At 36.8% G+C, this 26,532-nt stretch overlaps 1 protein-coding gene across 4 annotated transcripts in view; it reads left to right on the top strand.

Annotated features, from left to right (window-relative positions):
- Positions 1 to 25,128, top strand: part of LOC117394760 (phosphatidate phosphatase LPIN2-like) — a 35,744-nt gene extending 10,616 nt beyond the window's left edge. For 2 of the 4 annotated variants that reach the window (XM_059015248.1, XM_033993294.3), the window contains exons 2-20: positions 5,659 to 5,859; positions 8,962 to 9,057; positions 9,909 to 10,204; positions 11,737 to 11,844; positions 14,319 to 14,445; positions 14,917 to 15,286; positions 18,769 to 18,868; positions 19,034 to 19,221; positions 19,696 to 19,789; positions 19,991 to 20,060; positions 20,156 to 20,248; positions 20,396 to 20,475; positions 20,992 to 21,136; positions 21,380 to 21,528; positions 22,054 to 22,140; positions 22,413 to 22,565; positions 23,360 to 23,474; positions 24,326 to 24,429; positions 24,824 to 25,128. In XM_059015248.1, coding sequence (XP_058871231.1) covers positions 5,668 to 5,859; positions 8,962 to 9,057; positions 9,909 to 10,204; positions 11,737 to 11,844; positions 14,319 to 14,445; positions 14,917 to 15,286; positions 18,769 to 18,868; positions 19,034 to 19,221; positions 19,696 to 19,789; positions 19,991 to 20,060; positions 20,156 to 20,248; positions 20,396 to 20,475; positions 20,992 to 21,136; positions 21,380 to 21,528; positions 22,054 to 22,140; positions 22,413 to 22,565; positions 23,360 to 23,474; positions 24,326 to 24,429; positions 24,824 to 24,968 — 2,712 coding nt within the window. In that variant the 5' untranslated portion in view covers positions 5,659 to 5,667 and the 3' untranslated portion in view covers positions 24,969 to 25,128. The remainder of the gene's footprint in view (positions 1 to 5,658; positions 5,860 to 8,961; positions 9,058 to 9,908; positions 10,205 to 11,736; positions 11,845 to 14,318; positions 14,446 to 14,916; positions 15,287 to 18,768; positions 18,869 to 19,033; positions 19,222 to 19,695; positions 19,790 to 19,990; positions 20,061 to 20,155; positions 20,249 to 20,395; positions 20,476 to 20,991; positions 21,137 to 21,379; positions 21,529 to 22,053; positions 22,141 to 22,412; positions 22,566 to 23,359; positions 23,475 to 24,325; positions 24,430 to 24,823) is intronic. The other 2 variants (XM_059015241.1, XM_059015253.1) reach the window with 2 other exon arrangements.
- The last annotated feature ends 1,404 nt before the right edge of the window (positions 25,129 to 26,532 follow it).

Below are 26,532 nucleotides of genomic sequence, written 5' to 3'. Positions count from 1 at the left end.
TATATGTATGTGTTGTTTCATGGAAATGTTAAGACTTTTTTATTTTAATTTTTTTTTTTTTGTTTCTGCTATTTATAGCGAGTATGCAGTACGCAGGTTAATGGATCTTTCTTGTAAAATCACTACATGAGAGGTGCATAAACAAATGTTGAGTATATAACCCAAAATATTTTAACAAGTAATTTTGCACATTTAAATTCTTAAAAGCTGTGTACAGTAACTGATTTTCTTTCTTGGTAAGTGATTAAATGCACCAGCTTGTAGGAGTTTATAAACCTGCTGCTGGCACCTTTCACTTTGAATAGGGGAAGCAGCTGAAAGGATGGGGACAATTTCACCATCCTGGTGAAATGACCCAGAAAGTGCAAGACTGTCTAAAAGCATGGCTTGCAGGAGATTTATTTATCTTTGTGTAGTACCAGATTTCCTGTTTCAAAATAATAAAACATGTTTACTGAAACGTGTTTCTTCCAAAATGGCAAATTTGAGACCAAAGTAAGTAATGGATATTCATGGAAGTGAAAATGTATGGAACTATTATGTTAGTTAAAATTACTTTTGAGAGTCTTTTTTTGCTGAAATAGTAAAAATCTAATGTTCTAAGCTGAAACAACAGTAGAGAATCATATGAAAACAAACATAATACTGATAGGATAAGACTTTTATATTGTGAAAATGTAGATGATATCTCTAACCCACAAATCATTTAAAGACAGTGTGTAATGTCAGTTTGAATAATTAAACCGTGTCTCTAAATAAAACTCATGAGTTAAAGGTTTTTTTTTATTCATGCGCATAGTCTTACTATATTTTTTACAATAACATATTAACTGAATATTTGCACAAGAAAATTGTAAATTTGCTTTTGGAAATTGCTCTCCTTGTGCTATATAATGGTGAAGCAAGGCCTGTTGATGTTCAAAAAGTAAATTAACATACCATTATTTTTATAATAAAACCAAAGAAAGTGATATATACCTGTAGCATTGTAAAGGCTTGTTTATATATGTGTATGTTGTGGTTGTGAACCAGGGCCGCCTCAGGGGCCACAGCACATTTAGGTCTGCAACCCCATTCACATTTGCGGTTTAAGGCACCTTTGCACGTTCAAACATGTGACAGAATAGCAGGCCTAAAATGTGGCCAATTGCTTGTTTTTTATGGAACGATAGCCTGCACTCAGAATGGAAGACCTACTGGGATATACAGTAATCCTTGATTTGTAGCAGATGTTTCTTATTAATATATATTTTTTCAATGCAGCACAGAAGGAATTGTGTGGTGTATATATATTTTAAAAAACATATTATTGACGAATCTGACTTACTGTTATGGTTTGTAACGGGGTGACGGTACTAGCTTAACACCACCCACAATCACATTATTCTCTCAAGAACACAGAGGTATTTAGAACACAGGAAACAGCAACTTGCTAGTGTTGACAGGTATAAATATTTATTTTCCTAACAGATACTTCACTCGGATTGCAAGTGACCATCAGGTTGTACATGACAAGCTCATGACTGACCACCTAATAATAGTACTACTGCTCCCTCCTAAGGAAAGACACGACATTAAATACATATTTCTTCTCATTTATACGTATTTGTTTAACCTGCATGAATACCGTCTTTGTTTACAAACAATTAAACTTATTAAACTATTCTATTGTTACTCTTTTTTATTGTCATTGTCATTATTATTCTCTAGTCCCTAACCATTACCACTTTACTGAGGGAAGCACTCTAATCTAAATACAGCAATACACCGTCATATATATATATATATACATATATATATATCAAATACACTTTGCTCAACAACATGCACAATAAACCACTGCTCTGTCACCAGTAGAATAACATTAACAATAATAATCACAGTAACAGGCATTGAACACTTCTGCAGCTATGTAGTATATCGTTGCGTGCAAAATAAATAATGGCAGCTGAATAAGCCAAGTCGCCAGCATTATTGATCATTTATGAGATCCACAATCCTGCAGTTTTTATATTTATTGCTTAGTTACTAAATAACAGGAAGAAAAGGCAATTTTGATAAGTTTAGCATAATTATTAATGCACTGTAGCTCGTATATTATGTGAAAGAAGCAACCTGAACGTTAACCTGCTAGTTTTTTTAAGTTGTATGATGTAGAAATAATTAACATTCAATACTGATCCACTGCCGTTTGGCAAGCAGAGCATTCACCTTTCTATTTTACTTTCGCACGCATGCGAGTTTGGGAGTGTCTGCTGAGCTGTTCAACCACATTGGTCATGCGATACGAAAAGGACGGCCCTAGTCTACTTTGCATTCATACCTATGAAAAGGCCGGCCTTTTCGTTTTTTGGAGCGTTCACATGTGAGAAAAGGCGACCTTGAGGCAAGTGTGAACGCGGTCTTGGTTTCCTTTCTGATACATTCTCATTTCTCAGAAGGAGATACAGCCTAAAGCTTTTGTTTTATAGCGAAAGCTTTTTTTTTATCAGAGCCTTACTTTTGCTTTCAATTCAGTACACATCCTGTCTCCTTGAGAAAAGATGCAACACGCCTGCAGCTTTTGAAGTGTCTTCATGTAAAACTGTAAAAAATAAAAAAAATACAGGTTTGCAAGATTGATAACTTTTGCGTCTGTAAGCTACAGTAACAGATCTGTTGGCTGTTCAAATGTTTCATGCTTTTCAGGTACAGGTTCTATTTTTTATTATTTTTGTGTTGCTACATCCTTCCAGTGCTAGTTTAGGGTATTTATGCAGTATTAACTTTAGACGCAAAGGTCAGTGGAAATGGATTGTAATGTAAAAGTAATTCATACTGTGCGTTATTTGAAGCAAAAAATGTTAATCAGAATTAAATGTTATTTTATTGCCTATGTGTTTGCTCATGTTATCAAGTTTCTTGCATAGTGAAAGCAATAAAAACAGCTAATGTCTTTTCATCGAAAAAAAAAAAAGCCAGTTTACAAAGAGAATTTGCTTACATAACTAAAAAAGAAAGATAGGCTCCATCTGTCGAAAAATAAAAAAGAATACTAATAGCACTGTTATCAAAGTTTCAAAGTCCTGTAAACGGGGACACATTTAATTCAAATTGCCTGTCGTCTCTGCAGGCATCGATTCTACAAGTCAATGGGGGCTGCCCAATAGTGAATAAGTAGGCTACTGTAAAGAATGCAGTAATCAGATTCAGCACAGGAAACGTATGTATTATAGATGCGAATTCTAAGATAGGAAATTGATATACGGCAAAAAATACATATATTCTGTGGGGCTAAATCAATAATCCTTAGCAGCATAAAATATGTTCTACATCTATCCCAGCTCCCCTGCAACTCTCAGCACTATTCTGCAAGCAAACAGGAGCTACGCGTGGTACCCTGTATACAGTAGTACTGTACTGAGACATGACTTTTTTGCTCACTGATGATGGAAAAAAATTATAAAATCATATTTTTTCCAACAATGTAACTGTACTGTAATAAGGTAATAAGGAGGTACTGTAAAGACTGCAGTTATCAAATACAGTGCTAGAAACAAATGTTTCAAAAACAAGAGACATGCCGTTTCATGAAAATGACTATTGGTTAAACAAATAAAGCTCAGCTCTCCCGCAACTCGCAACTTTTCTGCCAGTAAGCAGGAGCTGTGATTGTGGTATGTGAAAAATAGTGATTTTTTTGTAACCCTCGGAAGGCTGAAAGGTGTGCAAATTCCCTCCAAGAATGTACCACATGCTCTTTGAAGGATTACTCCCATTTCCCAGAACATTCTTGATTTCAAAAGAAAGTTAAGCAATTCAAATGTAAACACATGTAAGGATGTCCACTGATCTTCGTGTTAAATTTAAACATGCTGGGGTGCTTTAGCCAGTGATGAAGGGTTAAAGGAATGATAGTGTCATGACTATTGGCAATTTCTTGTGTTCAGATGCCTGTGTGGTGTAATGGAAAAGATTTCTGTGTCTGGGTTTTCATCAAATTTTTACAAATAAAATTAGAATATTTTGTTTTTCCAGCAATTATTATTGTCTTCATGCCTTGGCAAGTTTATTTCGCACATATGTCTATCGCCGGGTTTAGGGAACGCCTAGAGAGTGAAGGAAGTTGCAGTATCTCTGGAGACACAGTCCTGCCAGTTTGCCAAAAGCATGCTACTTGATTCTAACACCAACATTTTAATTGTCCTTTGAGACGTAATCTAAATGTATCAAAATAAACAGTAAGGTTTTTTTTTTTCTTCTATTGCTTGCTGCTTGCTGCTTGCAAAATATAACCCAGAGAAACTGACCTTGTTGTTTTAGTGGATCGTCTTTGTCTTTTTTGTTAGCTTTTAAAATAATCAGGTTTCTGCATTGAGTAATTCAATTACAATGAAGTGCTCATTTTGCAGCTGTTTGTCAAGGTACAGTAGTAATGAAGGAGCAAGCTGTGATTGATGTAATTTTTGACATGGGCCGTAATGTTATTAGTTGGGTAATGCTTTCTGTGCAGAATTTGAAATCATTATGTTGGATTCTGACACATTTACATTTTAGGCATTATTACAAAGAATAATATCTCCAATTGTTTAGATTCAGAGGCAGTGTCTAGGTACAAGAACAATCCACTTTATTGGTAGAGAGACTTGTATTTATTATTAGAACAGAGTGCAGCATGCTTTTTATCCACAGTTGTGATATTCTCTGTAATTTAGCTTATTCAGTGTTGTCTTTCAAACAAGGAACTATTTTAGGACATGGTCTGTGGTTTGCAAAACTTTGTCAGAGTATGAAACTATAAACACATGCTGTACCAACACACAATGGATTCTAGAGTTAACAGGTTAAAGGCTGCCAAGGAAGTCGTAACAAGCTCCCTAGTAAACAACATGTGACATTGTGGTTTGTTATGCTTTTCTGGAACTTTGGAAAACAACACCTCAACTCAGTCTGTGAGTCAAGCAAGGGGACTGCTAAATGTTCTTCACCTTTTATGAGTGACTGGTTTATTTTAAATAACACATTACAAGTAATGTAAACCTGTAAATTAGCTTATCAAAGCATTTGGCAATGCATTGAGAAAAGTTCAAAATGTTTGTAACTCGGGGCTCTCGAGTGGCGCATCCGGTAAAGGCACTCCGCGTGGAGTGCAGGATGCGACTCGAACCGGCGACGTCCAGGCTATTCCATTGCCGACCATGGATGGGAGTTCCCAGGGGGCGGTGCACAATTGGCCAGAGTGTCCTCAGCTCACCGCGCACCAGCGACCCCTGTAGTCTGGCCGGGCGCCTGCAGGCCTGCCTGTAAGCTGCCCACAGCTGCATTGTCCTCCGACGCTGTAGCTCTGAGGCGGCTGCATGGTGAGTCTGCAGTGTGAAAAGAAGCGGTCGGCTGACGGCACACGCTTCAGAGGACAGCGTGTGTTCGTCTTCGCCGCTCCAGAGTCAGCGCAGGGGTGGTAGCGGTGAGCTGAGCCTAAATAATAATTTGATACTTTAAATTGGGAGAAAAAAATAATAAAAAATAATTGGCAAACACTAAATTTAAAAAAAAAAAAAAAAAAAAAAAAAAAAGTTTGTAACTCATGAGTCATTTAACCTTTTCTGTGTTACATTCGATGCAGCAGTGTTTTCATTGTCACTGATTCACACTTCTTTTGTCTGTTTTTTTATTTTGCAGGTCCAAACAATGAACTATGTAGGACAGCTGGCCGGACAGGTCCTGGTTACAGTAAAGGAACTGTACAAAGGAATCAACCAAGCCACCCTCTCGGGCTGCATTGATGTCATAGTGGTACGACAGGAAGACGGAACCTATCAGTGCTCACCGTTTCATGTACGATTTGGAAAGCTGGGGGTGCTGCGCTCCAAAGAAAAAGTGGTGGGTATCTTGAGAGCAGGTGCTTTGTAGATGCTTTCTTTTAGAAAGGGGGTTATGTTGCTGTGTTAATGCACCACATAGCACATACTGTAAGAAAAAAAAAATGATTCACCTCGCTGAGATTAACCTCCACTGTGTACAAAAATTCAGAAAAGGTGTTGGGCTGTTGTGTCTTGTGTAGGGACATCCTTTTCAGTGTTATCAAGGTAACTGACTATTTTAGCAGCTGTGTTGTAAAATACAGAAGGGTACAGTCTGATCACACAAGGTATTTACAGAACAGCTCTTCTGCAGTCCACTTTAATTAGGCCACGTCAAGATCAGGTTGGGCTCTCTGAACCTTGACCAGGTTGGATACCTTTAGTCTATTTTCATGCCTTCAGTTCTGTATGCCTAAAATATTCAATAACCAAGAAGTAATCAAGGAACCTCTTTAATATGGAAATATAATGGCTTGGCTGTCAAATATTTTAACTCTAAATTGTCATTAGCAGAAAGAAATTAACAAAACAAAGTATGTATTCTTAGGTTGTGTCTTAATCGTTCTAAAATTATAATGGCTGTTATTTTTTTTCTTTTTAGAAAGTAATTCTACCAATTGTGTTATGGCATTATTAACATGTAGAGTCTATCTACTTCTATTTTATGTTGCTTAGGAACCAGCTTAGTATGAAGATTAAAACACTGCTTTAGAATATAAATGTGTTTAGGCAAAGACGTGTTGAGTCTGTTTACTTGTTTTTTTCTGTCGAAGATATTTTGTAGTTTTATATGCAAGAGCACTCAATGTAATGCATTGGGTGCCTAGCAAACACAAGACATAGTATAAAACAGTACATAGAAATGTGTAATGCACTTGCATTCTTCACTTTCATCTGCATTCCACAAGCAGTCTAATCTGTGTTTGATTTTAAGCATTTTAGTTGTGTTTGTGTTTTATGCAAATAACTAATTTTATTTATTTTGTATTCTGTAATGTGATACATTAACGTGTTGGTTATTCTCTCGCAGTCATTTTAACCATTTTATAAGATAAGTCTAAATTTTATCCCTGCAGTTTTGTTTTCCTGTATGTAAAGGCATCAGTTTGGTATAACCTCACGGTGCTGTTAAGGAGAGCCTGGGTTGTTTTTACACTGCAGAGCTGAGCCGTGCTACTGATGTCACACGCAATGAAAGACGGTTGTTATTAATTATTGTTATTAACTAACTCAGTTTGCCAAAAGATGTGCAATCAAATGGTATTCAAAAATTAATAGTCCAACGGTACATCTGTATCTTGTATCGCTGTATTTTGTAAATATATTTAGGAAAATCTTTATAATCCACAAATTTTACTGATTTATGTCAGCTTACTATAGTTCAGTTAGTTCTGTCGAAGGAAGAAAAAGAAGGTTTTAAAAATATGATTTGCCAAAGATATCCCATTTTAAGGATAGTTGTTGTCTTTCTGGAGTATACTGACTGATGCAACGTAAAGACGAAAATCCTTAACCCTGCCTCTGCCTCGACTCGGCTCGCAGCCGGATTCAGTTGTCTTGTGAGGCCGGAGTTTCAGGGTTTGCTTCTCGGTCGGCTCGACAAATAGCCAGTGGAGAACCACCCGTACCCATACCGTACCGAGCCCTGACGGGTCGGATGTGCCAGTGGAGAAGGGGTATAAAAGAGCTGCGATAGCCAATGTTGCAGCCGAACAGAGCCTGTTATATCGCTGTCCTAAAAGCTTTAACCCTGCTCTAATGCATCCTGTTTATAGCAGTATTTAATTCCTTTCATAAGGTGGTTAATACATTTCACCGGGTCCCCCATACACCAATAGGATTAATGTAGCATTAAAGTGTGGCGGTATATACAGGTAGTGGACAAAAAAATGGAAACACCAATGTAAAGTCACTTAATAGGGCATTGGGCCACTATGGTATCCCGCACTGTGGAGTTCTCGGCGGACCGTTTTTGATTAAACTGGCTGCTCGCGCCCCAGGTTAAAATTTGCAGTTAATTGATCTGCAGTTGCTCGCCTGTTTTGCCTTGCACTTTGAATTAATGCACGGATATCGCAATTCTGGAGTATGCGCTTCCACCCACTGTTGCCCTTTGCTGATGATGTCATTCCCTCGGAGTTCCATGCCAACTTCACCTTAGACACCGTTGCTCGTGAAACATCAGCAAGTTGATCTGTCTTGGTCACTGATGCTACTGCCAAATGTGCCCCAACAATCACCCCTCTTTTAAAATCACTGAGGTCTCCTCTTGCAGCCATGCTAGCCATAATTATAGGCAACCAGGCCTGTCCAGCATTTTTATACATGACCCTAAGCATGCTGGGATGTTATTTTCTTAAGTAACGCATAAGCCACACCTGTGTGGAAGCCCTTGCTTTCAATATACTTGGTGTCCCTCATTTACCCAGGTGTTTCCATTTTTATGTCCACTACCTGTACATCTGCCACTGTTTTAGACACAGTTAGGTATTATTTATGTGAATTAAAAACTGGACATTTACAATTAAATATAAGTGCATGTGTGCAGGGTTTTTTTGTCAGAATATACTGCTCGACGAAAAGGGGGATGTTGCAGTAGACAGTAGCTGGCCATTTTAAAAACAGTGACGGTATCGTATTTACTTACAGAATCAGTCTGAACTGTGTCATTTTAAAGGGAACTCATAAGTTTTATAGTTTACAATGATTTAGTCAATGTAGTTGAAAGGTCACTGTATTGCATGATTTCCAAGAAGCAAAAACATATGGGAAACCACCCAGCACTGGAAGAAAGATGGCAGCCAGCTAGTAAGTCAGGGGTATAGTATAGAGATTAGAGATCAGAACTGGAAGTTATGTTCAGCTAGTTGCTGGAAATTTATCTCAGCTTTGTGTGCTTCACTTCAACCATTTAAAAGGATACAGGGCAGACTACACAAGGAATGAATTACTATGTGGTGCAATGCTGTGTTTCAGGTTTATTTGTTTTCAAGTACTGAATGGTAGTGCCTGCCATGAGGCTACTGTATCACCTGTCATGATAATTTGCAATATCAAATTAATTCCTAAACCTTGCATTTTTTGACACATTTATTAACTTACTTTTTTTTCCGATTTGCAGATTGACATAGAGATTAATGGGGAGCCAGTGGAACTTCACATGAAACTGGGGGACAACGGAGAAGCTTTCTTTGTACAAGAAACTGAAGAGAAAAATGTAAATTTTAGCAAGTTTTTGTCTTTTTTTAAATTTATTTTATTAAAAGCTAAAAATATATCCCTTTAGATACTGTATGAAATGCATCAGCTCACTAAGGAATCCTGTCATTGGGAAAAAAATAAATAAAACTAGCAATGCATTAAAGGACTGTGAATATTGTGGTAATGTGTGGTGAGAAAATTATTCTAAAGACTTTATTACTCCAATAAATATAATTTATCATGACATTGGTGCTGTCTGAAAATAACCTCTTATCTTGCAGGCACTCAGTTTTACTGCACTATGGAAAATAACTTTTGAAAAGGTTATCAAATGTTCACATGTTCTGTATTGCTACTTTTATCTTGTTTAAATATCTGAGGTTTACCAGTAATCTCACACTATTATTATTATTATTATTAGTTTATTTAGCAGACGCCTTTATCCAAGGCGACTTACAGAGACTAGGGTGTGTGAACTATGCATCAGCTGCAGAGTCACTTACAACTACGTCTCACCCGAAAGACGGAGCACAAGGAGGTTAAGTGACTTGCTCAGGGTCACACAATGAGTCAGAGACTGAGGTGGGATTTGAACCGGGGACCTCCTGGTTACAAGCCCTTTTCTTTAACCACTGGACCACACAACCACTGCATAATTTCATTATAAAGACTTAAATAACTCTGCTTCACTAGTATTTATTATGTGTGCTAAGTCAACATCCCCGCTATCAATAGCACACATATAACACCAGCTAAACAAGACTAAGGAGTACCACATTGTCCCACCAACTTTGATATGTTAATTGTACAAACAGGACTCTCCTCTATCCTCCCTTCTAAATGTGTTTGTTTCTCTGTGCTGTGTAGGAGATTGTTCCTGCCCACCTGGCTACTTCACCTATTCCTACAGAGGACCAGATGTTCTGGAACCTCGACCCCAATGTGCTCAGGTCAGGAGTGGAAGACAAATCAGCACAGTGTCCTGTGGCCGCAGATCCCGAGAGTGTGGTGCACAGCATGGGCTCGGTGAAGAAGAAAAAACGAAGGAGAAAGAAGCATAAAGCAGACAGCAGGAAAGAGGAGCAGCCACCATGTCCTGGGAGTGAAGAGATCTTTGAAATGGATATGAGCTCTGATGAGGAACAAGCAGTACATGCTGCAAGGTACAGTTATAAGTTTAAAAAAAAAAAAAATAGCACAGCCTGTCAAAGTGACAGTTCAAATGTATTTTTTTTATGTATTTTTCTTAAGTGGTAGTTTGTAATGTACTTTCAGTTGTGTCTTTGTGGATAGCTATGGTACTTCAAGACACAGCTAACATGGCACGGGGTTAAATAAAAATACACCATAAACCCTATGCCTTTTAAATGCCCTGATTAACTGTTCTTTACTCCAAATCTAGGTGTATATAGTATTGCGCATCTGTACATAAATCAGAATAACACCATGTCCAGTTCCTGATTTCAGTCACTCAAGAATTATGTAAATTGTGTTTGACAAAAGTAGGAAATTAACTATGCTGATTTGTCAATTTAGCTGTAATAATTATTGATTTTAATTAAGATAATTGAACTATGTCACAATGTCTGCAATACTTACATTTTGATTATGATGTGTGCATTGTAGCCCTAACATTAATGTTCCCAGTCTCAAGTTGTAAAATACAAGGGAGGAGAAAATAGAAATGTAAAGACAATACTGTATATACAGATTGTTCATGACACTGATTGTGCCCTCTGTCATTTTGCCTGTGTCACAGGGTAGCTGTATTTAATCTCCTATAGACCTTGCTGATTGCATTCAGAAACTTGATTTTTTAATACAATTTTTACAAATATTTACACAATTATGAAGATCCTCTGTATGGGTGTAATAATCCAGGTTTACTACCCAATAGCACCCACTAGTTAATTATCTGTGTATTTGGGGCTATGGAATAAAACCACTTAGGCAGATAGTGTTGTTTTTTTTATTTATTATTATTATTATTATTATTATTATTATTATTATTATTATTATTATTTCTAACTTGGGTCTTTGTTAATACATCTTATTAAAATCTCAGCGCTTGTGTTTTTTCTTTTTAATGAGATTTCTTAACTTGGACCCGTCTGTGAATATGGCCACCTGCAGTGTTTTCCTAGCTGATGTTAGTTGCCTTACAGGTAGTATTATTGGGCCACAAAGTGCTAAATATTTGACACTGTATTGTTAACAATGATGCTAATGAGAAACATGTTTAACTCTGTTATGGTGGGACTTTTAGTTACACATATAAAGTAAAATATACATGCATATTACAATCTACGAAGCAAGAGGAAATGTACGTCTTTAAAAAGAATATGATGTTGAAGTTTTTGTTGTTTTTAAAGCATGTTTTGTTTATATTCAGACAGTGTTTCTATAGTCATTATTTACAGTAATTGTATTCTAGACAATGCAGAAGTAGCTGGAAGTTATTTATGTACCTCCTTCACCTGGCAATGCATCTTTAGTAGGTGCAATAATCTATCTGGGAGAAACAAGGAAAACTTTGGATTACTCCTACTCTAGCACTGATAATTTGGAAATAACTCTTGCCACAGTGCCATCAGCTGCAAAGTATATTTACAATTATGAAAGCTTCTGGAATGTCATCTCAAAATGCTGTGGGTTTCTGTTAAAGCAATTTTTTATTGGGCTTCTCTTTCTCCAGGGTTTCTTCCTTTACTCCTGTAAAAGATGTTGAGTATAAGCAGCCATTGATCCTACACACCCGGGATCATTACCCTTTTTCTGATGGAGACTGGTCCCCCTCAGACAAGTAAGCATTGTCTGTTTCAATAACTTTTTTTTGTATTAGATACTGTCTTTTTTTTTTGTTTTTTTTCTTTCAAGCAGTGTATCTGAATGATAATTGATAACGTTGATAATTGATAATTGAAGAACAAATAGAGGGACATATGAAACAAGTTTAGCTTTTAATATTGGATACCACAAAATATGCTACAAAACAGAAAGCCAGACTATAAATTATTTAAACAGGTTACTAAATACAGTGCTCCCCCTTTATAAGGCAGCCCTTTATACTGTGGTACAGGCGGTACGGTCATGGCTTCCATTTGCCCCATAATGCCATTACAATCGTTATAAGGCGGAACACTAACACTAACACTAGTATTCTCGTTTATAAGGCGGAACACAAACAGCACAGTCTCTTCACTATGGCTCCCGACTACATCATTATAAAGGGGGAGCACTGAATGTTTTCTTTAACGTTCAACTTCATTAAAGATTGCTAGCCTTACTGTATATAAACTCTGAGCAGGATTGCAAGTCTTACTACATGAATCGTAAGCGGACAGCTGATAATAAAGGAAACTGCTCATTTCCTGTGCAGAGAGGGTTTGGTTTCTTTTTTGATTTAGAGCTTTAGGTTTTAGCCAGTTTTTTTTTTACTAGAATAAAAAGTCCTGCATTAAAAACACCCATACAACATCATAGTTATAGAAACTGTGTCCTGAGCAGAGCATGTGAGTGGAGTGGACGGCGAGCGGAGCGGGGAGTGGAGCAGGACCAATTTGCTTGGATCTGGAGTTCAGAGGATAAAGTGGTTGAGCAGAGTGGGAGCGAGAAAATCTCTGACTCCGCTCCAACTTCCGCTCCACAATTTCCCGAGCAGTGCATGTGTTGTGCCTAATAAAGTAAATTTGCGCATTAACATTGATGGTCAGGATACATCACTTAAAAAATGTTAATGTAAAGCCATGTGTGGTAAATCTTCACAAGAACTTTTTCAATCAGTAATTGAGTGACGTAAAGGCTGTCCCTCCCACCACATCTTTCCTCTTTACGCTGCATGTAGTGCGATTGCAGAGACTGGAAAAACTGCTTTTCTGAGGGTTACTGGAGTAGAGGTTATTTTTAGGGGTCAGCACAGGTAGAAAATCTGAAACCAGTCAGAACCGCTGTGAAAAATAATAATAAAAATAACAACAACAAAAAAAACCCTGAATTAATCACAACTAGAATTCTTTTACATCAACAGTGGCCAATGCATACATTCATTTTAACACGGCAGGGTATAATTTAGGGTCCTGAATGCAGTACAGTTTGAGCTAAGGGTGGATCGCAAAAGATTTTCGGTGGATCTCGGGACAAATCAAAACAAGCACTAGCATACAAGCATACAACAGTTTTTGTTTCCGCTGATGGGCAGAGCCTTCTGTGTCGTCCAGTAGCACAGATGAAAATATTATTATTATTATTATTATTATTTATTTCTTAGCTGACGCCCTTATCCAGGGCGACTTACAATTATTACAAGTTATCACACAATTACCCATTTATACAGTTGGGTTTTTACGGAACAATCTAGGTAAAGTACCTTGCTCAAGGGTACAGCAGCAGTGTCCCCACCTGGGATTGAACCCACGACCCTCCGGTCAAGAGTCCACAGCCCTAACCACTACTCCACACTGCTGCCCAGCAGTTTCTGCATATGAGACTAACAAAATGCTTGTGCGAACGTACATTTTAATTTAGGCGCACGGATGCGACTAGAAATTCCTAAAGGTTGACTATAAACAATAAACGTGATTTTATTTTTCCAGCTGAAAAGTATAAAACAAAAGAATAAAAAAAACAACCTCACAGTCGGATCTAAACTCATAGCTCAATCATAATGTACTCTGGGAATGTAGTTTATTGGTGTACCCACTGTTAATCACACATTAAAATCTACAAATCCCATACCCTGCCAATTTCACTGATTTATCAGTGCGATGGCTACTGGTTTCCAGACTGTTTGTCAAACCAAGATGAGGAAAACAACGAAATCATATATGTCGGCGTCTTTACAAGAATTGACACCCTCTCTCAGTGACACACAATCAAACGTAATAATCCAGGTTAAAAAAAACAGAAAAGGGAGAGGAAGAGAGAAGTGCGAGAGACTCCACAATCAGTTGAGAGTGAGATATCATTTTTGGAAGGCTACCCAAGCCAAGTAAATTCATATTACTCTGTGAGACGGAGCGGCAGTGGAGTGGGCCACAGAATTAAAATCAGCAGAGCAGAGTGGACTGGGGAATTAAAAGCTGTGGAGCTGAGCAGATTCAAATATGACTGACCTGGTCCGGAGTACAGAGATCCCTTTCCCAATATTAAATGTAGCACACACTTGTCTCTTAGACAAAATAGTTTTCATCATCCATTAGCATTGACACATAGGACAATTCATAAGCAATAGAAAACTTGATTACTATTTGTTAAACTGACCTTTTGTGTGTTTTCCAGCATGGCTATGTCCCAGCCGTTTTCTCCTAAGAGTGACTCTGAGTTGATGGTGAAGCCTTCAGAGAGCCTGCTGAAAACGGAGTCCCACATGCAGTGGACATGGGGAGAGTTCCCTGAATCCACAAGGGTAAAGAATTCACACTTACAACAAAAGCTCCAACTGCTGCTGATGAGTGCTTAGTAGTGGGTATTTTTGGAAATGCTAGGAATAATTTCCCTGAATCTCCCATACTACTGCTGATGTAAAAAAAAATTATAATAATAATAATTATGAACATTATAATTGGAAAGCAGACAGTTGCACTAGGTTCTTTAATTATTTATAAAACAAAAATTAAATGGAATAGACATTTGTTGCTGATTCCTCCCCCCCCCCACCAGAAATGTTTAAATCACATTTTCTTCCACAGTAGTTGGAAGAAGCAGAAAGCTTTTTTTTTTTTTTTTTTTTTTTTTAAAGTTCTTAAAGCAGGAAATGCATGTTTATGTAGTACTGTATGTGGACAAACGTGAAAGTGAGAATTCTAGATTAAGTGTCAAAAGTCAAAGCGCACAGATCTGCACACAGCTCACTGTTCATTGTTTTTATACTTTTCAGGTCAGTAAAAAGGAAAAATCTGAGCCTCTGAAAACGGTCAATATCACTCCTTCAGAAAACACACACTTCCGTGTCATCCTTAGCTCTGATGCCATGCAAGAGAAGATGGATGACCAGATGACAGCTGTGGACAATGTTTGTACAATAGTAAAGCCGGAGCCAAGAACCCATGCAGGCAGTTTCCAGCAGCAGGCTTCTAATGACCTTCCTGCTAATACTGCTATAACGATAACTGCCAGCGGAAGTGTTACAGCGACTGTGCCTGAAGATTCTCCAGATTCTGCTACTTTTCACCAGCCTGTGGAGCTAGTGGATGTTATGTCAGGCATTAAGCCAAGTTCAAAAACGGAGTCCCCCTCCGAAAAGAAAGGTATCAGTAAACGCACATCTTGCATAAAAATACCTTTGCTGTGCAGTGACTGGTATAATTAGTTTGCATTCATTTTTTATGAAGTTAAAGGTACTTAGTCTGAAAAGGGAAAGGGTTTAACAAGCCATTTCTGTTTGTTTTATCAGATATTTTAAAATGAAAACAACACAAGGAAATAAGACTCAGACAGCTAGCCTCCCTTCACCCACACCATACCCCTTGCATACCCTTATAAAAGTTTACCACAGTAAATTTGCACAGTATTTTTGCAGTTTCCAATGATACCATAGTTCCATAGTTTGCCATACCACTCTTATGCTTTTACAATTCTTATCTATGCTTTACTACAGTCGTAGACAAAAGTACCGTAATTCAAGGTAACAGATTAAGGACAAACATTTAGTCAACTTTAACCACTTTTTAATAAAACAAAAAGCAAAGTACACCATTTCTATCAATTTAACACATAATCTTTGTCAAATAACAAACACATTTATTTAATTTAAAGTATTTGTCCATGGCAAAAGTATTGGCACTCTGGCTTTTAGTGTTTTCATATATGTCCCCCTTTTGCTTTTATTACGGCTTTCAGACATTTATGATACTTCTTAACCAGCATGTTACATCTTGTTTGTGAAATCTGGGCCCATTCTGTCTTGCATCAGCACCTTCCTTCAGCTCAGACAGATTGGATACACAATGCTGGCGACAGCTTTTTTCAGATCAGTCCAAAGCATATCTATTGGATTGATAGCTGGTGATTGCGAAGACCGTTTTGGAACTTTATCTTTGTTTTCTTCAAGAATTCCAGAGTTGACTTAGTCGTATGCTTTGGGTTGTTGTCTTGTTGGAAGATCAACTTTCTGCCATCAGTTTATGAGCAGATGGTATCATTGTACTTTGCAGAATGTTTTAATACATGGCTGAATTCATTCGATCTTCAATCACATGAATGTCACCAGTCACTGAACTGCTGAAATGCCGCCATATTGTGATTGAACCACCCCTGTGTTTAACTGTAGGTACAAGGTTTTCTTCATTGAAGACGTTTCCCTTTTTTCTACAAACATACTGTGGTCCATTCTTGGGGAAGAGTTCTATATTAGTCTAAATGGACCATAGAAGTTTGTTGAACAATGCTTCAGATTCCTGTTCACATTTCTTGGCAAATTTTAGATGATTTTGTTTTATGACTTTTCTTTAAAAGTGGTTCACTTTCAAGTATGAAATGTAACCATTACCGAATGGGTATTTACCTCCTAAAGACCCGAAACCTGAATAAATATTTCAAAGCTGCTCAGCTGAGCCTCTGTGACGCAATCATGCCCGATCCTTAGGGTATAAAGTACTGCCCACACAGAACTCAGCTGCATTTTTCCTTTCAAGAACTGACTTTGTACTTCTTTTCTCATTATATTTTTCTGTTTTCACAGAGACTACGAGCAGGTTTGTTTGCATTGCATGCTGCATTACGTGTATGAGATTCAATTAAATAAACATTATTGAAAAGCCTTGGGGAAGAGAATATGACAAAGTACAGCTACGAAACTTGAAACAAAGTTTGCTTTTACTTACTTGCTGCGTGCTTTGTATGTAGCCAGTGCGCTGTAAGGGCATGTGGCGAGCGCACACGTCATACGTGCCATTTCAGAGTAGCAGGGGTGCACCTAATGTTAGTCTATGGAGAGGGAAGCAGAAATGCTCAAATGTATTGTTAGTTAGCTAAAGATTATCTGTCTAGGACAGTTTGAATGCAGATATTCTGTATATCTGTAAATGGCGCTTTTTTGTAAGTTGATGGTTTTAAATCTGTTTGGTAAATAATTTTATAGGTTTTTATATGAAAAGGTATATTCTGGGGTAGGGGCTAGGAGGTGGGGTATGTGTGTGTGTGTGTGTATATATATATATATATATGGTCCTAGACCTCAGTTGAGATCAAAAGGAAAAGAAAAGGGAGAGCTAGAGGAAGTTAGCTCTTATAATAGCGGAAAGGGACTGGGGTGTGGTAAAATGCCTATAGCAGGCCCCAGCTATTCTAATGATTACTGGTATTACTATTTTTGTTTTGTTTCTGAACCAAGCTTGCTGTACATAATTTATGAACTGTTCCTGCACTCTTCCTGCCAGTTCCTGTTGGTATGCTAATTGTAGGGAAATAAATCTGACAAATGATTTTTTTTATCAAAAATACTTTATATGTATAAAAGAAAATAATGTTAATACAGTCGTATAAACATTAGATATAAGCAAGCAAAGATGCGCAGGTCACAGCATGCCCTAATGTATCTGTTTGTATCATAACACAGATGTCTGTGGAGTCAAATTAAAGAATTGACTGACAATTCAAACAAAAACATTACATTAAATACTATGAATATATTGGCATTTCCACCCCATTTCTTATACTCTCTTCCAATCGGTATGGATCCACCCTGCTATCACACACCTTCAACACACCTCCTGGTAAGGGGGTAAACTCGCCCCAAATCTATCACATTCTATAGTGCATCATAATTTAGCATTTTAACCTAATTTGTTATAAACCATTTCAAACTAGTCATTTGTTTGTGGTGTTCTGTTTTCACACTGTGTCTCCACTCCTCCACCCATCTTGATTAGACACCTGCTAACATTGGCGCTTTGAGAGACAGGAAAATTGCTTAGCTAGTTACATGTGCTTTAAGATGTATCAAAATAGGAGAATATAAAAACACACAAATAATCAACTACATAATTAATACTTTATGAAGAATGTCATCTTCTCCTACATAATAAAACACGAGCCACCTGGTTTAAACATATCTCGTGTGTCATCGCTTCCTCCTTGCGCTGCAACATCGTGTGCACCGGTCGCTCACACAAAGCCTACGTGCATACAACTCCTCTGTGTTCATGTGCCGTTGTACAGTTCTGTAAAATTGTTTTATAATCTTTATTAAAGAACTATTTTCGTATACTGCACAACAAAGGGCTTATATAAAACCCATAAGAGTGTAGGATTATTTTATATTTCTACTCACTTGTGTGTCAGAAGTGAGTATAGTTTGGACAATATTCAGTCTATTCTGATGCTTCTAAATCTTTCTTTAAGTCCTTGGCTGCTCGGATGATTCTCCCGAATTTTCTTTGGACGTCCACTTCTTTTCAAGTGTTTCAGTTAAATTTGTTCTGTGGTACTTCTTGATTGTTGCTCTGATTGTGGATTTTGGTATTCCATATTTCTTTAACACTGTTCTGTTGCTATTTCCTTTGTTGTCATTTCTACTAGTGCTTTTCTCAGATGTGAATCCATCTCCTTTGTCTTGACCATCATATACTTTGTTGCCAAAACATTATCCAATAGATGTTAGAAATAATTGCCTCTTTTCTGTCAGTTTGTAATACAGCTTAATTACTGTGTACTGGTTTTCAATCAATGACGATATTTATTTATTTATTTATTTATTTATTTATTTATTTATTTCCATTTCTTTTAACAGGTTTGCACAAGAGAAGCCAACACCAGGGTCCTGAAGACATCTATTTGGATGATCTAAATGTACTGGAGCCAGACATTGCTGCACGTTACTTCCCTAAAAGGTATTTTAGAATGTGTCACTTTTGGTTAGAATTATATAGAAAATGGTTTAGGTGTCTGTTTGTTTGTTAGCCAAAAAAGGAAAGAGTAAAGTTATTTGTAGGGTTCCCTGGCTTAAACCATTTTTAAATGAACCATCTCCTGGTGAATGTCTCTGTGTGTTGCAGTGAATCAGACCCTGGTCACAAATACTGGATGGAGTCAGAAACACACTCTGGCTCACAGTCTCCACAGTCAGTAGAAAGTACCGCTGCAGACAGTGGTACTGAGTGTCTGTCGGATTCTGCCACTGACCTGCCAGATGTCACTCTGTCTCTCTGTGGAGGACTTGGTGAAAACTCAGAGATTTCTAAAGGTATGATTAATTACCCTTTCCAAAGACAAATACTGCAGTTAAAAAGCTGATTTTTTTCACTCAAATAATCTTTAATTGTGATATTTTAGTATACCCCACCCCACCCCTTCAGCACCACAAACATTTCAAATGTAATAAAAAATACTTTATAATTTTTTAATGAGCTATTGCTTTGTTTGACTAATAACAAAACAGCCACTTTGATTAAACCTTAATTTTCCATATTACAAGGAAATGTATCTTTAGAATAAATCCCTGTCCTGGGTTTCTATTATACCGGTAGAGAGCACCTTTTCAGTAATACAGAGAACAGTATCAGTGACCTCCTAACTTTGATTACGTTTTGAATTATCTCAAAAAATTTCACAGAAAACATACCGGTCAGTTTTAGTGGTAGAATCCAAAATGGGGTGGGGATACTATTAAAAAAAAGTATTAAGTGAATCAGAATCTAAAATATTTTATGTCTTGCAGACAAATTCATGGAACATATCATAACTTATCAGGAATTTGCTGAAAATCCGGGCCTTATTGACAACCCGAATTTAGTCGTAAGGATAGCAAACAGGTAAACAATTATGTTTTGTTTTTAATCTTTACTGTATATGGAGGAAAGGTTCAGTTTATAAATACAATTTATTGTTTTTTTATGTAAAAAATATTACTTGTAAAAATAGCTCTTTTTTTTGGATTAATAAAATGCAGAATTACTTTTCGGTGACTGAGAGTGAGAATTCTGTATGACAGGTTCTTTTTTTTATTTTCACAGATATTACAACTGGATGCTGGCAGCTCCCATGATATTGAGCTTACAGACTTTTCAGAAGCACCTACCTAAGGTATGTGTCAACAATATTAAGTAAAATAGATTGAAACTACTATTTTTCATGTGTTACATGCATTCACATTTATTAACTGCTTTCTGACGTTTTAGACCACAGTGGAGGCCTGGGTACAAGAAAAGATGCCAAAGAAGTCTGGAAGGTGGTGGTTCTGGCGCAAGAGGGCCGACAGCAATGCCAAACAGGTACAACTTTTGTAATTCTCTTAAATTTGTTTTTGTCTGCATAAATATTTAACAACTATATGTATGTATGTATGTATATTTATGTAGATAAATCTGACTATGCTCATGATGTGTCTTTTCTCCTCTTTTTTGTTTTTCTTTTTTAAGCAGTCCGAGAGAAAACTTGAGACACAGGATTCACTGAGTGGCAGTGATCCTCCTCACTGCCAGGATAAAACCAGTATGAGGCATGTTTCTATAATTTCAGATGTTGCATAAATGCAGTATATTAAACATCAGCTAAATACACTACCACACTGGATTTCTGACAGCTGAAACAACTAAATAGCACCACTTGGCAAACGAATAAAGCTACCTCAATTGTGCGGCAGCAGCGCCTACTGTACTGTGGGTGCATAGCTTTATAACAGATTGCAGCTATCCACTTCTATACTCTTGGAGTAATAACATAACTACATTGCATTTCCGAAGCAAGTTACTGTAAACACAACACAACATTAGTACAAATTTTTGTTTTACTTAAATTGCTTTTTAAACACAATACACTGTTAATGTTTTTTAATTCACAAGTGTTATTTCATTTAACCCTCTAACTTTTAAGATATCTGTGGATCCCAGAACCATGTCAGCTGCTGTAAACAGAGGAACTGAGTTCCTGACCATACAAATGCTAAATAACCTTTAACGTACCCATTTCATTTTAAGAGCTGAAGTTGTTGATGCATAACACTGTTTCAATAAAGGTCAAAGGAAGGGGACTCTTCAAGCGATGAGGAGTCAAACAAGATTAACAAATCAGCTCACAATGACAACATTCAAACTGAAAATCTCTGCCAAGGAAATACTACCTCTTATAAGAAGTCACTTCGGCTATCTTCAGATCAGATTGTAAGATAATATTTTTTTATTAATAAAACATGTATTTTCACAGTAGCAGTAGTACTGTTGTAACATTTGCAGATACACAATCCCCAGCCCTACTGGCAGTGCTTCCTTGGGGTATAGCTACTCAAAAGTTATATTGTATTCTTTCCAAACTGTCATTGTGTCCTATAAGCAAAGTGACTAGCCCTGTTATAAACACATGGAGTATGGTATGCTGATCTACGCCCTTGTTTTCTTTGTTTGCAGGCAAGTCTGAAGTTGAAAGAAGGTCCAAATGATGTTGTGTTCAGCATCACAACCCAATATCAAGGCACATGTCGGTGTGAAGGAACCATCTACCTCTGGAACTGGGATGACAAGATCATTATTTCTGACATTGATGGGACAATTACCAAGTAAGTTAGCAAGCCAACCAAACTGGGCGTGTTTGCCAAACGGACCGAGACCATCTAAGGTGGACTAGGTACGGTTCATTTCCCAAGCGGACTTTGTTGTTCACACTTCACACCAAACGTACCGAGCAGTACTGGGTGTGGACCAAACCCTCTAAGCGGACCCAGTGTGAACACAGCCTACCATATTGGGAATGCGTGTAAAGACATCCATCACTGTGCATACATTGCATTTGTGTCTAAGACTAGATGTTTACAGCATTTAATTGTCTATGGAAAAGATTGAAAATAAATATTGAATATGAAATTAATTGTCTTACTCTGTATGTTTACTACTACGTAAACACTAAGGCCAGCATTTGGCCTGCTCTTTTCTTTATAATAGTTAAATCTGTAAGCACAATTCTAAATGTTTCACGCTTGGTTGATTTTCAGACGTTTAACTCTAAACTACTCACATAAAAACTGAGAAGTAATTATATAAAAAATGTGTTTAAATGATGACATTCTTCCCTTACTGTTTTTCAGATCTGATGCTCTTGGGCAAATTCTCCCCCAGCTTGGCAAGGACTGGACACATCAAGGCATTGCTAAGCTGTACCATTCAGTACACAAGTAACTATCCAGCATAGGAGCTGAACCTTTTTATCCTCAATAGTAACATGTAAACAGCGAATGGCATGATCCCTTTATTCTACTATGCACTAATTATATTCTTGAAAGATTTTAGATTTTAAATTGTAAATTACATTTTTTGTAGGCATGAGCCTTGAGGTTTTCATGTGGTTTAATGAGGTTTATACAAATGTTTTTTTATACATTTGTTGTACAGAATATGTATGAAAATTTAAATCTTTAAAAATATTATTTCTCTGTTTACTCCTTAGGAATGGGTACAAGTTCTTGTACTGTTCAGCTCGAGCCATTGGAATGGCTGATATGACAAGAGGTTATCTGCAGTGGGTCAATGACAGAGGGACAATTCTTCCATGTGGTCCTCTTATGCTGTCCCCAAGCAGCCTGTTCTCTGCATTTCACAGGTAGGTTGTTTCTTTTTATTTATTTATTTTGTATGGTATTCGCATCCTGGTTTATGCTTTAGTACACAACTTTAAAAAATACATTTTAAGTGTGGTCTAAGAAAAATGAACCCTTGCTGCACCATCAAAGCCTCATATCTCAGAACACAATTGAAGAAGTGACCTCATATTGTCAGAGTTATATAAACCGTGCATGCTTAATGTGTGACATTGACCTCTGATTTTATATGGCTGCCATATTGAGGTCATGTGACTTTTGAAATTGCAGCTGCATAGAGATTTTTTTAAAGTTCCATTACTAATGCTGTCTAATAAAAGTTAACTCTCACTGCTGGATTGCTTTAACCTCCCTGGCCATTTCAGTGATACAGACCAGATTACATAGGGTTTTTATAGTAGTTGGTACAGAGTTGCATTTTATTATTTTTTAATGATTGACGATTGTGTAAATGATGTAAGTAGTGCTATTTGGAGCGGTTGCAAACCAAGACTTTTTTAAGGTTTTGGGAAAAATGTTGGGACACCAGAACAGTTGATGGGATATGGGGATGGTCCCGGTCAAACTGGGAAGTATGGCCACCCTAAATATTAAGTCTTATATGACTTAGATTATGCTACTGAAGATGGTTTGTTTTTGTTCACAAAAACTCACATTTCTAGTTTACATGGTTATAGCCACTGTCCTTAATCTAATAAAGCTGCCATAGTTATGTCCTATTTTTGGATTCCAGATTAGACAAAAAGCTCTGAGATATTGCCTTTATATTTGATACACAATTGTCTAATTTCTGCAGGGAGGTTATCGAGAAGAAACCTGAGAAGTTTAAGATAGAATGCCTTACTGATATCAAGAATTTATTTCAGCTCAATAAACATCCATTCTACGCCGCCTTTGGGAACAGGCCTAATGTAAGTCTGATTGGTCTGATATGGGGTTTGTTTGTAACTGGTGCCCTTACCAACAATTGCAACTAATACCAGATCATTTCGATTATTCGAGCTTTGTTGGAAAACATGGATCGAGAATTGATTAGCAGTTTGCTACGCATTTGAACTGGCAGAGCTATACTGGTGTTCTTTTCTGAAAAGAGACTAATATTGCAGATAGCAGACTTTGGTTCAAATTGCATGTACTGCTAACAATTGATAAGAGACCTTGAGTCTACAAGCTTCTTGCCCAACATTGACTGCAAGCTAACAAGATAACAATGCTGTGGACCAGAAGGGGGTCCAGGCTCTAAGACTTCAGAGAGATCCAAAGAGATAATGCCACTGGAATCAAAGGGTCTCAAGAGGATAACAAAAGCCAGATGTATGGACCTTTTTGGCACCAGGGGTCTGAAGAATGCACTGAGTTCAGAGGTCATCACACTAGACTACACACAGAGACACACACACACCACACACACACACACTCACACTAAATGAAATATATGGTAACAGGATAATGTGTTGTACCTTTTCTATTGGTTAAGTGTCAGAGAAAGAGGAGGTGGACCATCTATACAGAGGGGTATTTAATGTCATGCAAAAGATTGTAAGAACGAGTATTCTGTTTGTCCTGTACCTGGGACCAGACTCCCTGCATATTTCAATAAACCTAACAACTGATTGAAGAAAAGGACTCTGTGCATTTTCTTGAATCTACTTACTCACCATCTTTTTTTTTTTTTTTTTTTAAGTTACATCAAGCTTCATATACAAGATGGAATCAATTCAGTTACATGCTAACATCAAACATTTTTTTTTCCCCCAAACAGGATGTTTTTGCTTATAAGCAAGTGGGAGTTCCAGTCTGTAGAATTTTTACAGTGAATCCAAAAGGTGAATTAATACAAGAACAAACTAAAGGAAACAAGTCCTCGTAAGTATATTGATTTATATTCTCCACTATTACGACCACCAGTGATAACTTGCCTTGCTTGAAGTAATGTATTATTATTATTATAAAAGAAATGTAAACCAGTTTGATACCTATTTCACACCAGGCTTTAACATGGAAACAAGAGTGCACTAAATTGCTACTGTTCATTGCAGTCCCTCCACAGGTCAGGGGTACCAGTGTTGCTGCTGTTTTATTTACTTATCTAAACTATATTTACCATTCAGGTGACATTATTGATTAATATGGCAAGCATATTTTATACGTTTCGACTGAATATGATTTAAATTGCGGACAGTATCTGTCCAAGAGTTTTAAAGGGTTTATTTAATAATTGCTTTATTAAACATGTATAATATGTTTAATGTTTAAACAGGTACAGCAGACTGAGTGTGCTGGTTGAACACGTTTTCCCGTTGCTAAACAAAGAACAGAGCTCGGCTTTTGCTTTCCCCGAATTCAGCTCTTTCTGCTACTGGAGGGAACCAATTCTGGAGATTGACATGGAAGACTTGGCCTAAGTACGACTGATGCTGTTACTGAAGTTGGTGGACAAAATTAATATTCTCTTACCAAGGATTATTTTAGACGGTTTGTGGCAGTAAAGTTAGATCTTGTATTTAATAAGCAGTGATGGTCATAAAGGTATTTTCACAAATGGATAAAAAGAATACCGGGTGTCAGTAAGTAAAACTTAGTTTTAGTATTTTTAAACATTTTTCAATCCAGTAATTTATACTATGCTGGTAATATCTGTTATTTCAATTTTGAACTACAAAATGACAAAATAGTAGTAAACACTGTCACTAAAATCACTTAAAAAAAAAAAAAAAAAAAAAAATCAATCAATAAATAAATAAATAAATTAAAAAAAAAAAAAAAGTAATATAATGCAGAGCCAGCAGCTCCTGCAGAGATAGATTAATCACAAACTGTCATTAAAAAACCCCTGCATTTTGGGATTCTCCATTACCATAATACAATATATAAAATACATATTAACAGCAAATTTAAATAAATTAAATTATATTAAGAATATACAGTAAAACTGTGTAGTAATATCAGGTAAGGTATACTAGCTTGAGATAGTTTTGTTATTTTGCTCTGCTGTAGTGGAAGTAAGCCACAATAAAGAAAAATATTTTTTTGAAAGTAAATTCATATTTACTTTTCACCCCTATAAAAAACGCATCAATTCAATTTTACTATTAACTGCTTGACTGCCTTGTTGACAACAAGCACTTAAAATTATTTTTCAAAATAAAGCACAATCATGGTATTTGTAATCAAAAACTGTATTATTGGAAACCCTAAGTGTACATCATTTAGTAATTGTTGTAAGACTTTCCTATAAACAGTATATGCTGTATCTGTGCATCTGTTTGTCAGTTTTGTGTAATTTAAATATGAAGAACTTTGTGTGAGGGCACTGTAAAGTGAACGTGTTCTTTCTATGAAAGTAATATTCACGTATGATGACAACACTCCATTTATGTTTACTATGTCTTTACTGTGTATTAAATTTCTATTACTAAACTTTAAAGTGCTGTTGATTACTTTGGTTGTGCAATTGGTTATAAACGTTGCTGTATTATCTGGAGTTATTATTAAATGCCTTTTGTTTAAAATTACTTTAATTTTCATTCAAGAGATTTGTATGTTTCTCCTTTCAATGTAATTCTTTGCTTGACAGCATTGTATTGCAGTGTTTACAATGTAAGCCGGGGGGGGGGATGGGGGCAGGACAGGACAACTAAGAAATGCAAAAATAAAAATTAAAGAAAATGATGATCTTGAAATTTTTTTCAACTGTATTATATATTATCTCTAAACCACTGTGCATAAATTTCATTTTTGTTTAGGAGCTCAAAGGTTATTCTAAATGATATAGTTTCAAAATGATCATCCACCTGCACGTATGCATGCTTTCGATTGGACAGCTTTCCACTCTGATATTAGGGTGGGTGAAGCAGGCATCAGACGATTCTGCTATGGAGAGCTCTGCTCAGAGCACTCTATGCTGCTCATGAACTCTGCAGTTTTCAACTCGTCGTATGATTGAATACTAAGCAGTGAAGCACAATC

The sequence above is a fragment of the Acipenser ruthenus genome, chromosome 3 (assembly GCF_902713425.1).
Source record: "Acipenser ruthenus chromosome 3, fAciRut3.2 maternal haplotype, whole genome shotgun sequence".
Classification (NCBI taxonomy): Eukaryota; Metazoa; Chordata; class Actinopteri; order Acipenseriformes; family Acipenseridae; genus Acipenser; species Acipenser ruthenus.
Note: the sequence above shows the minus strand (reverse complement) of the source record. Positions and strands in the feature narration are given on the sequence as shown.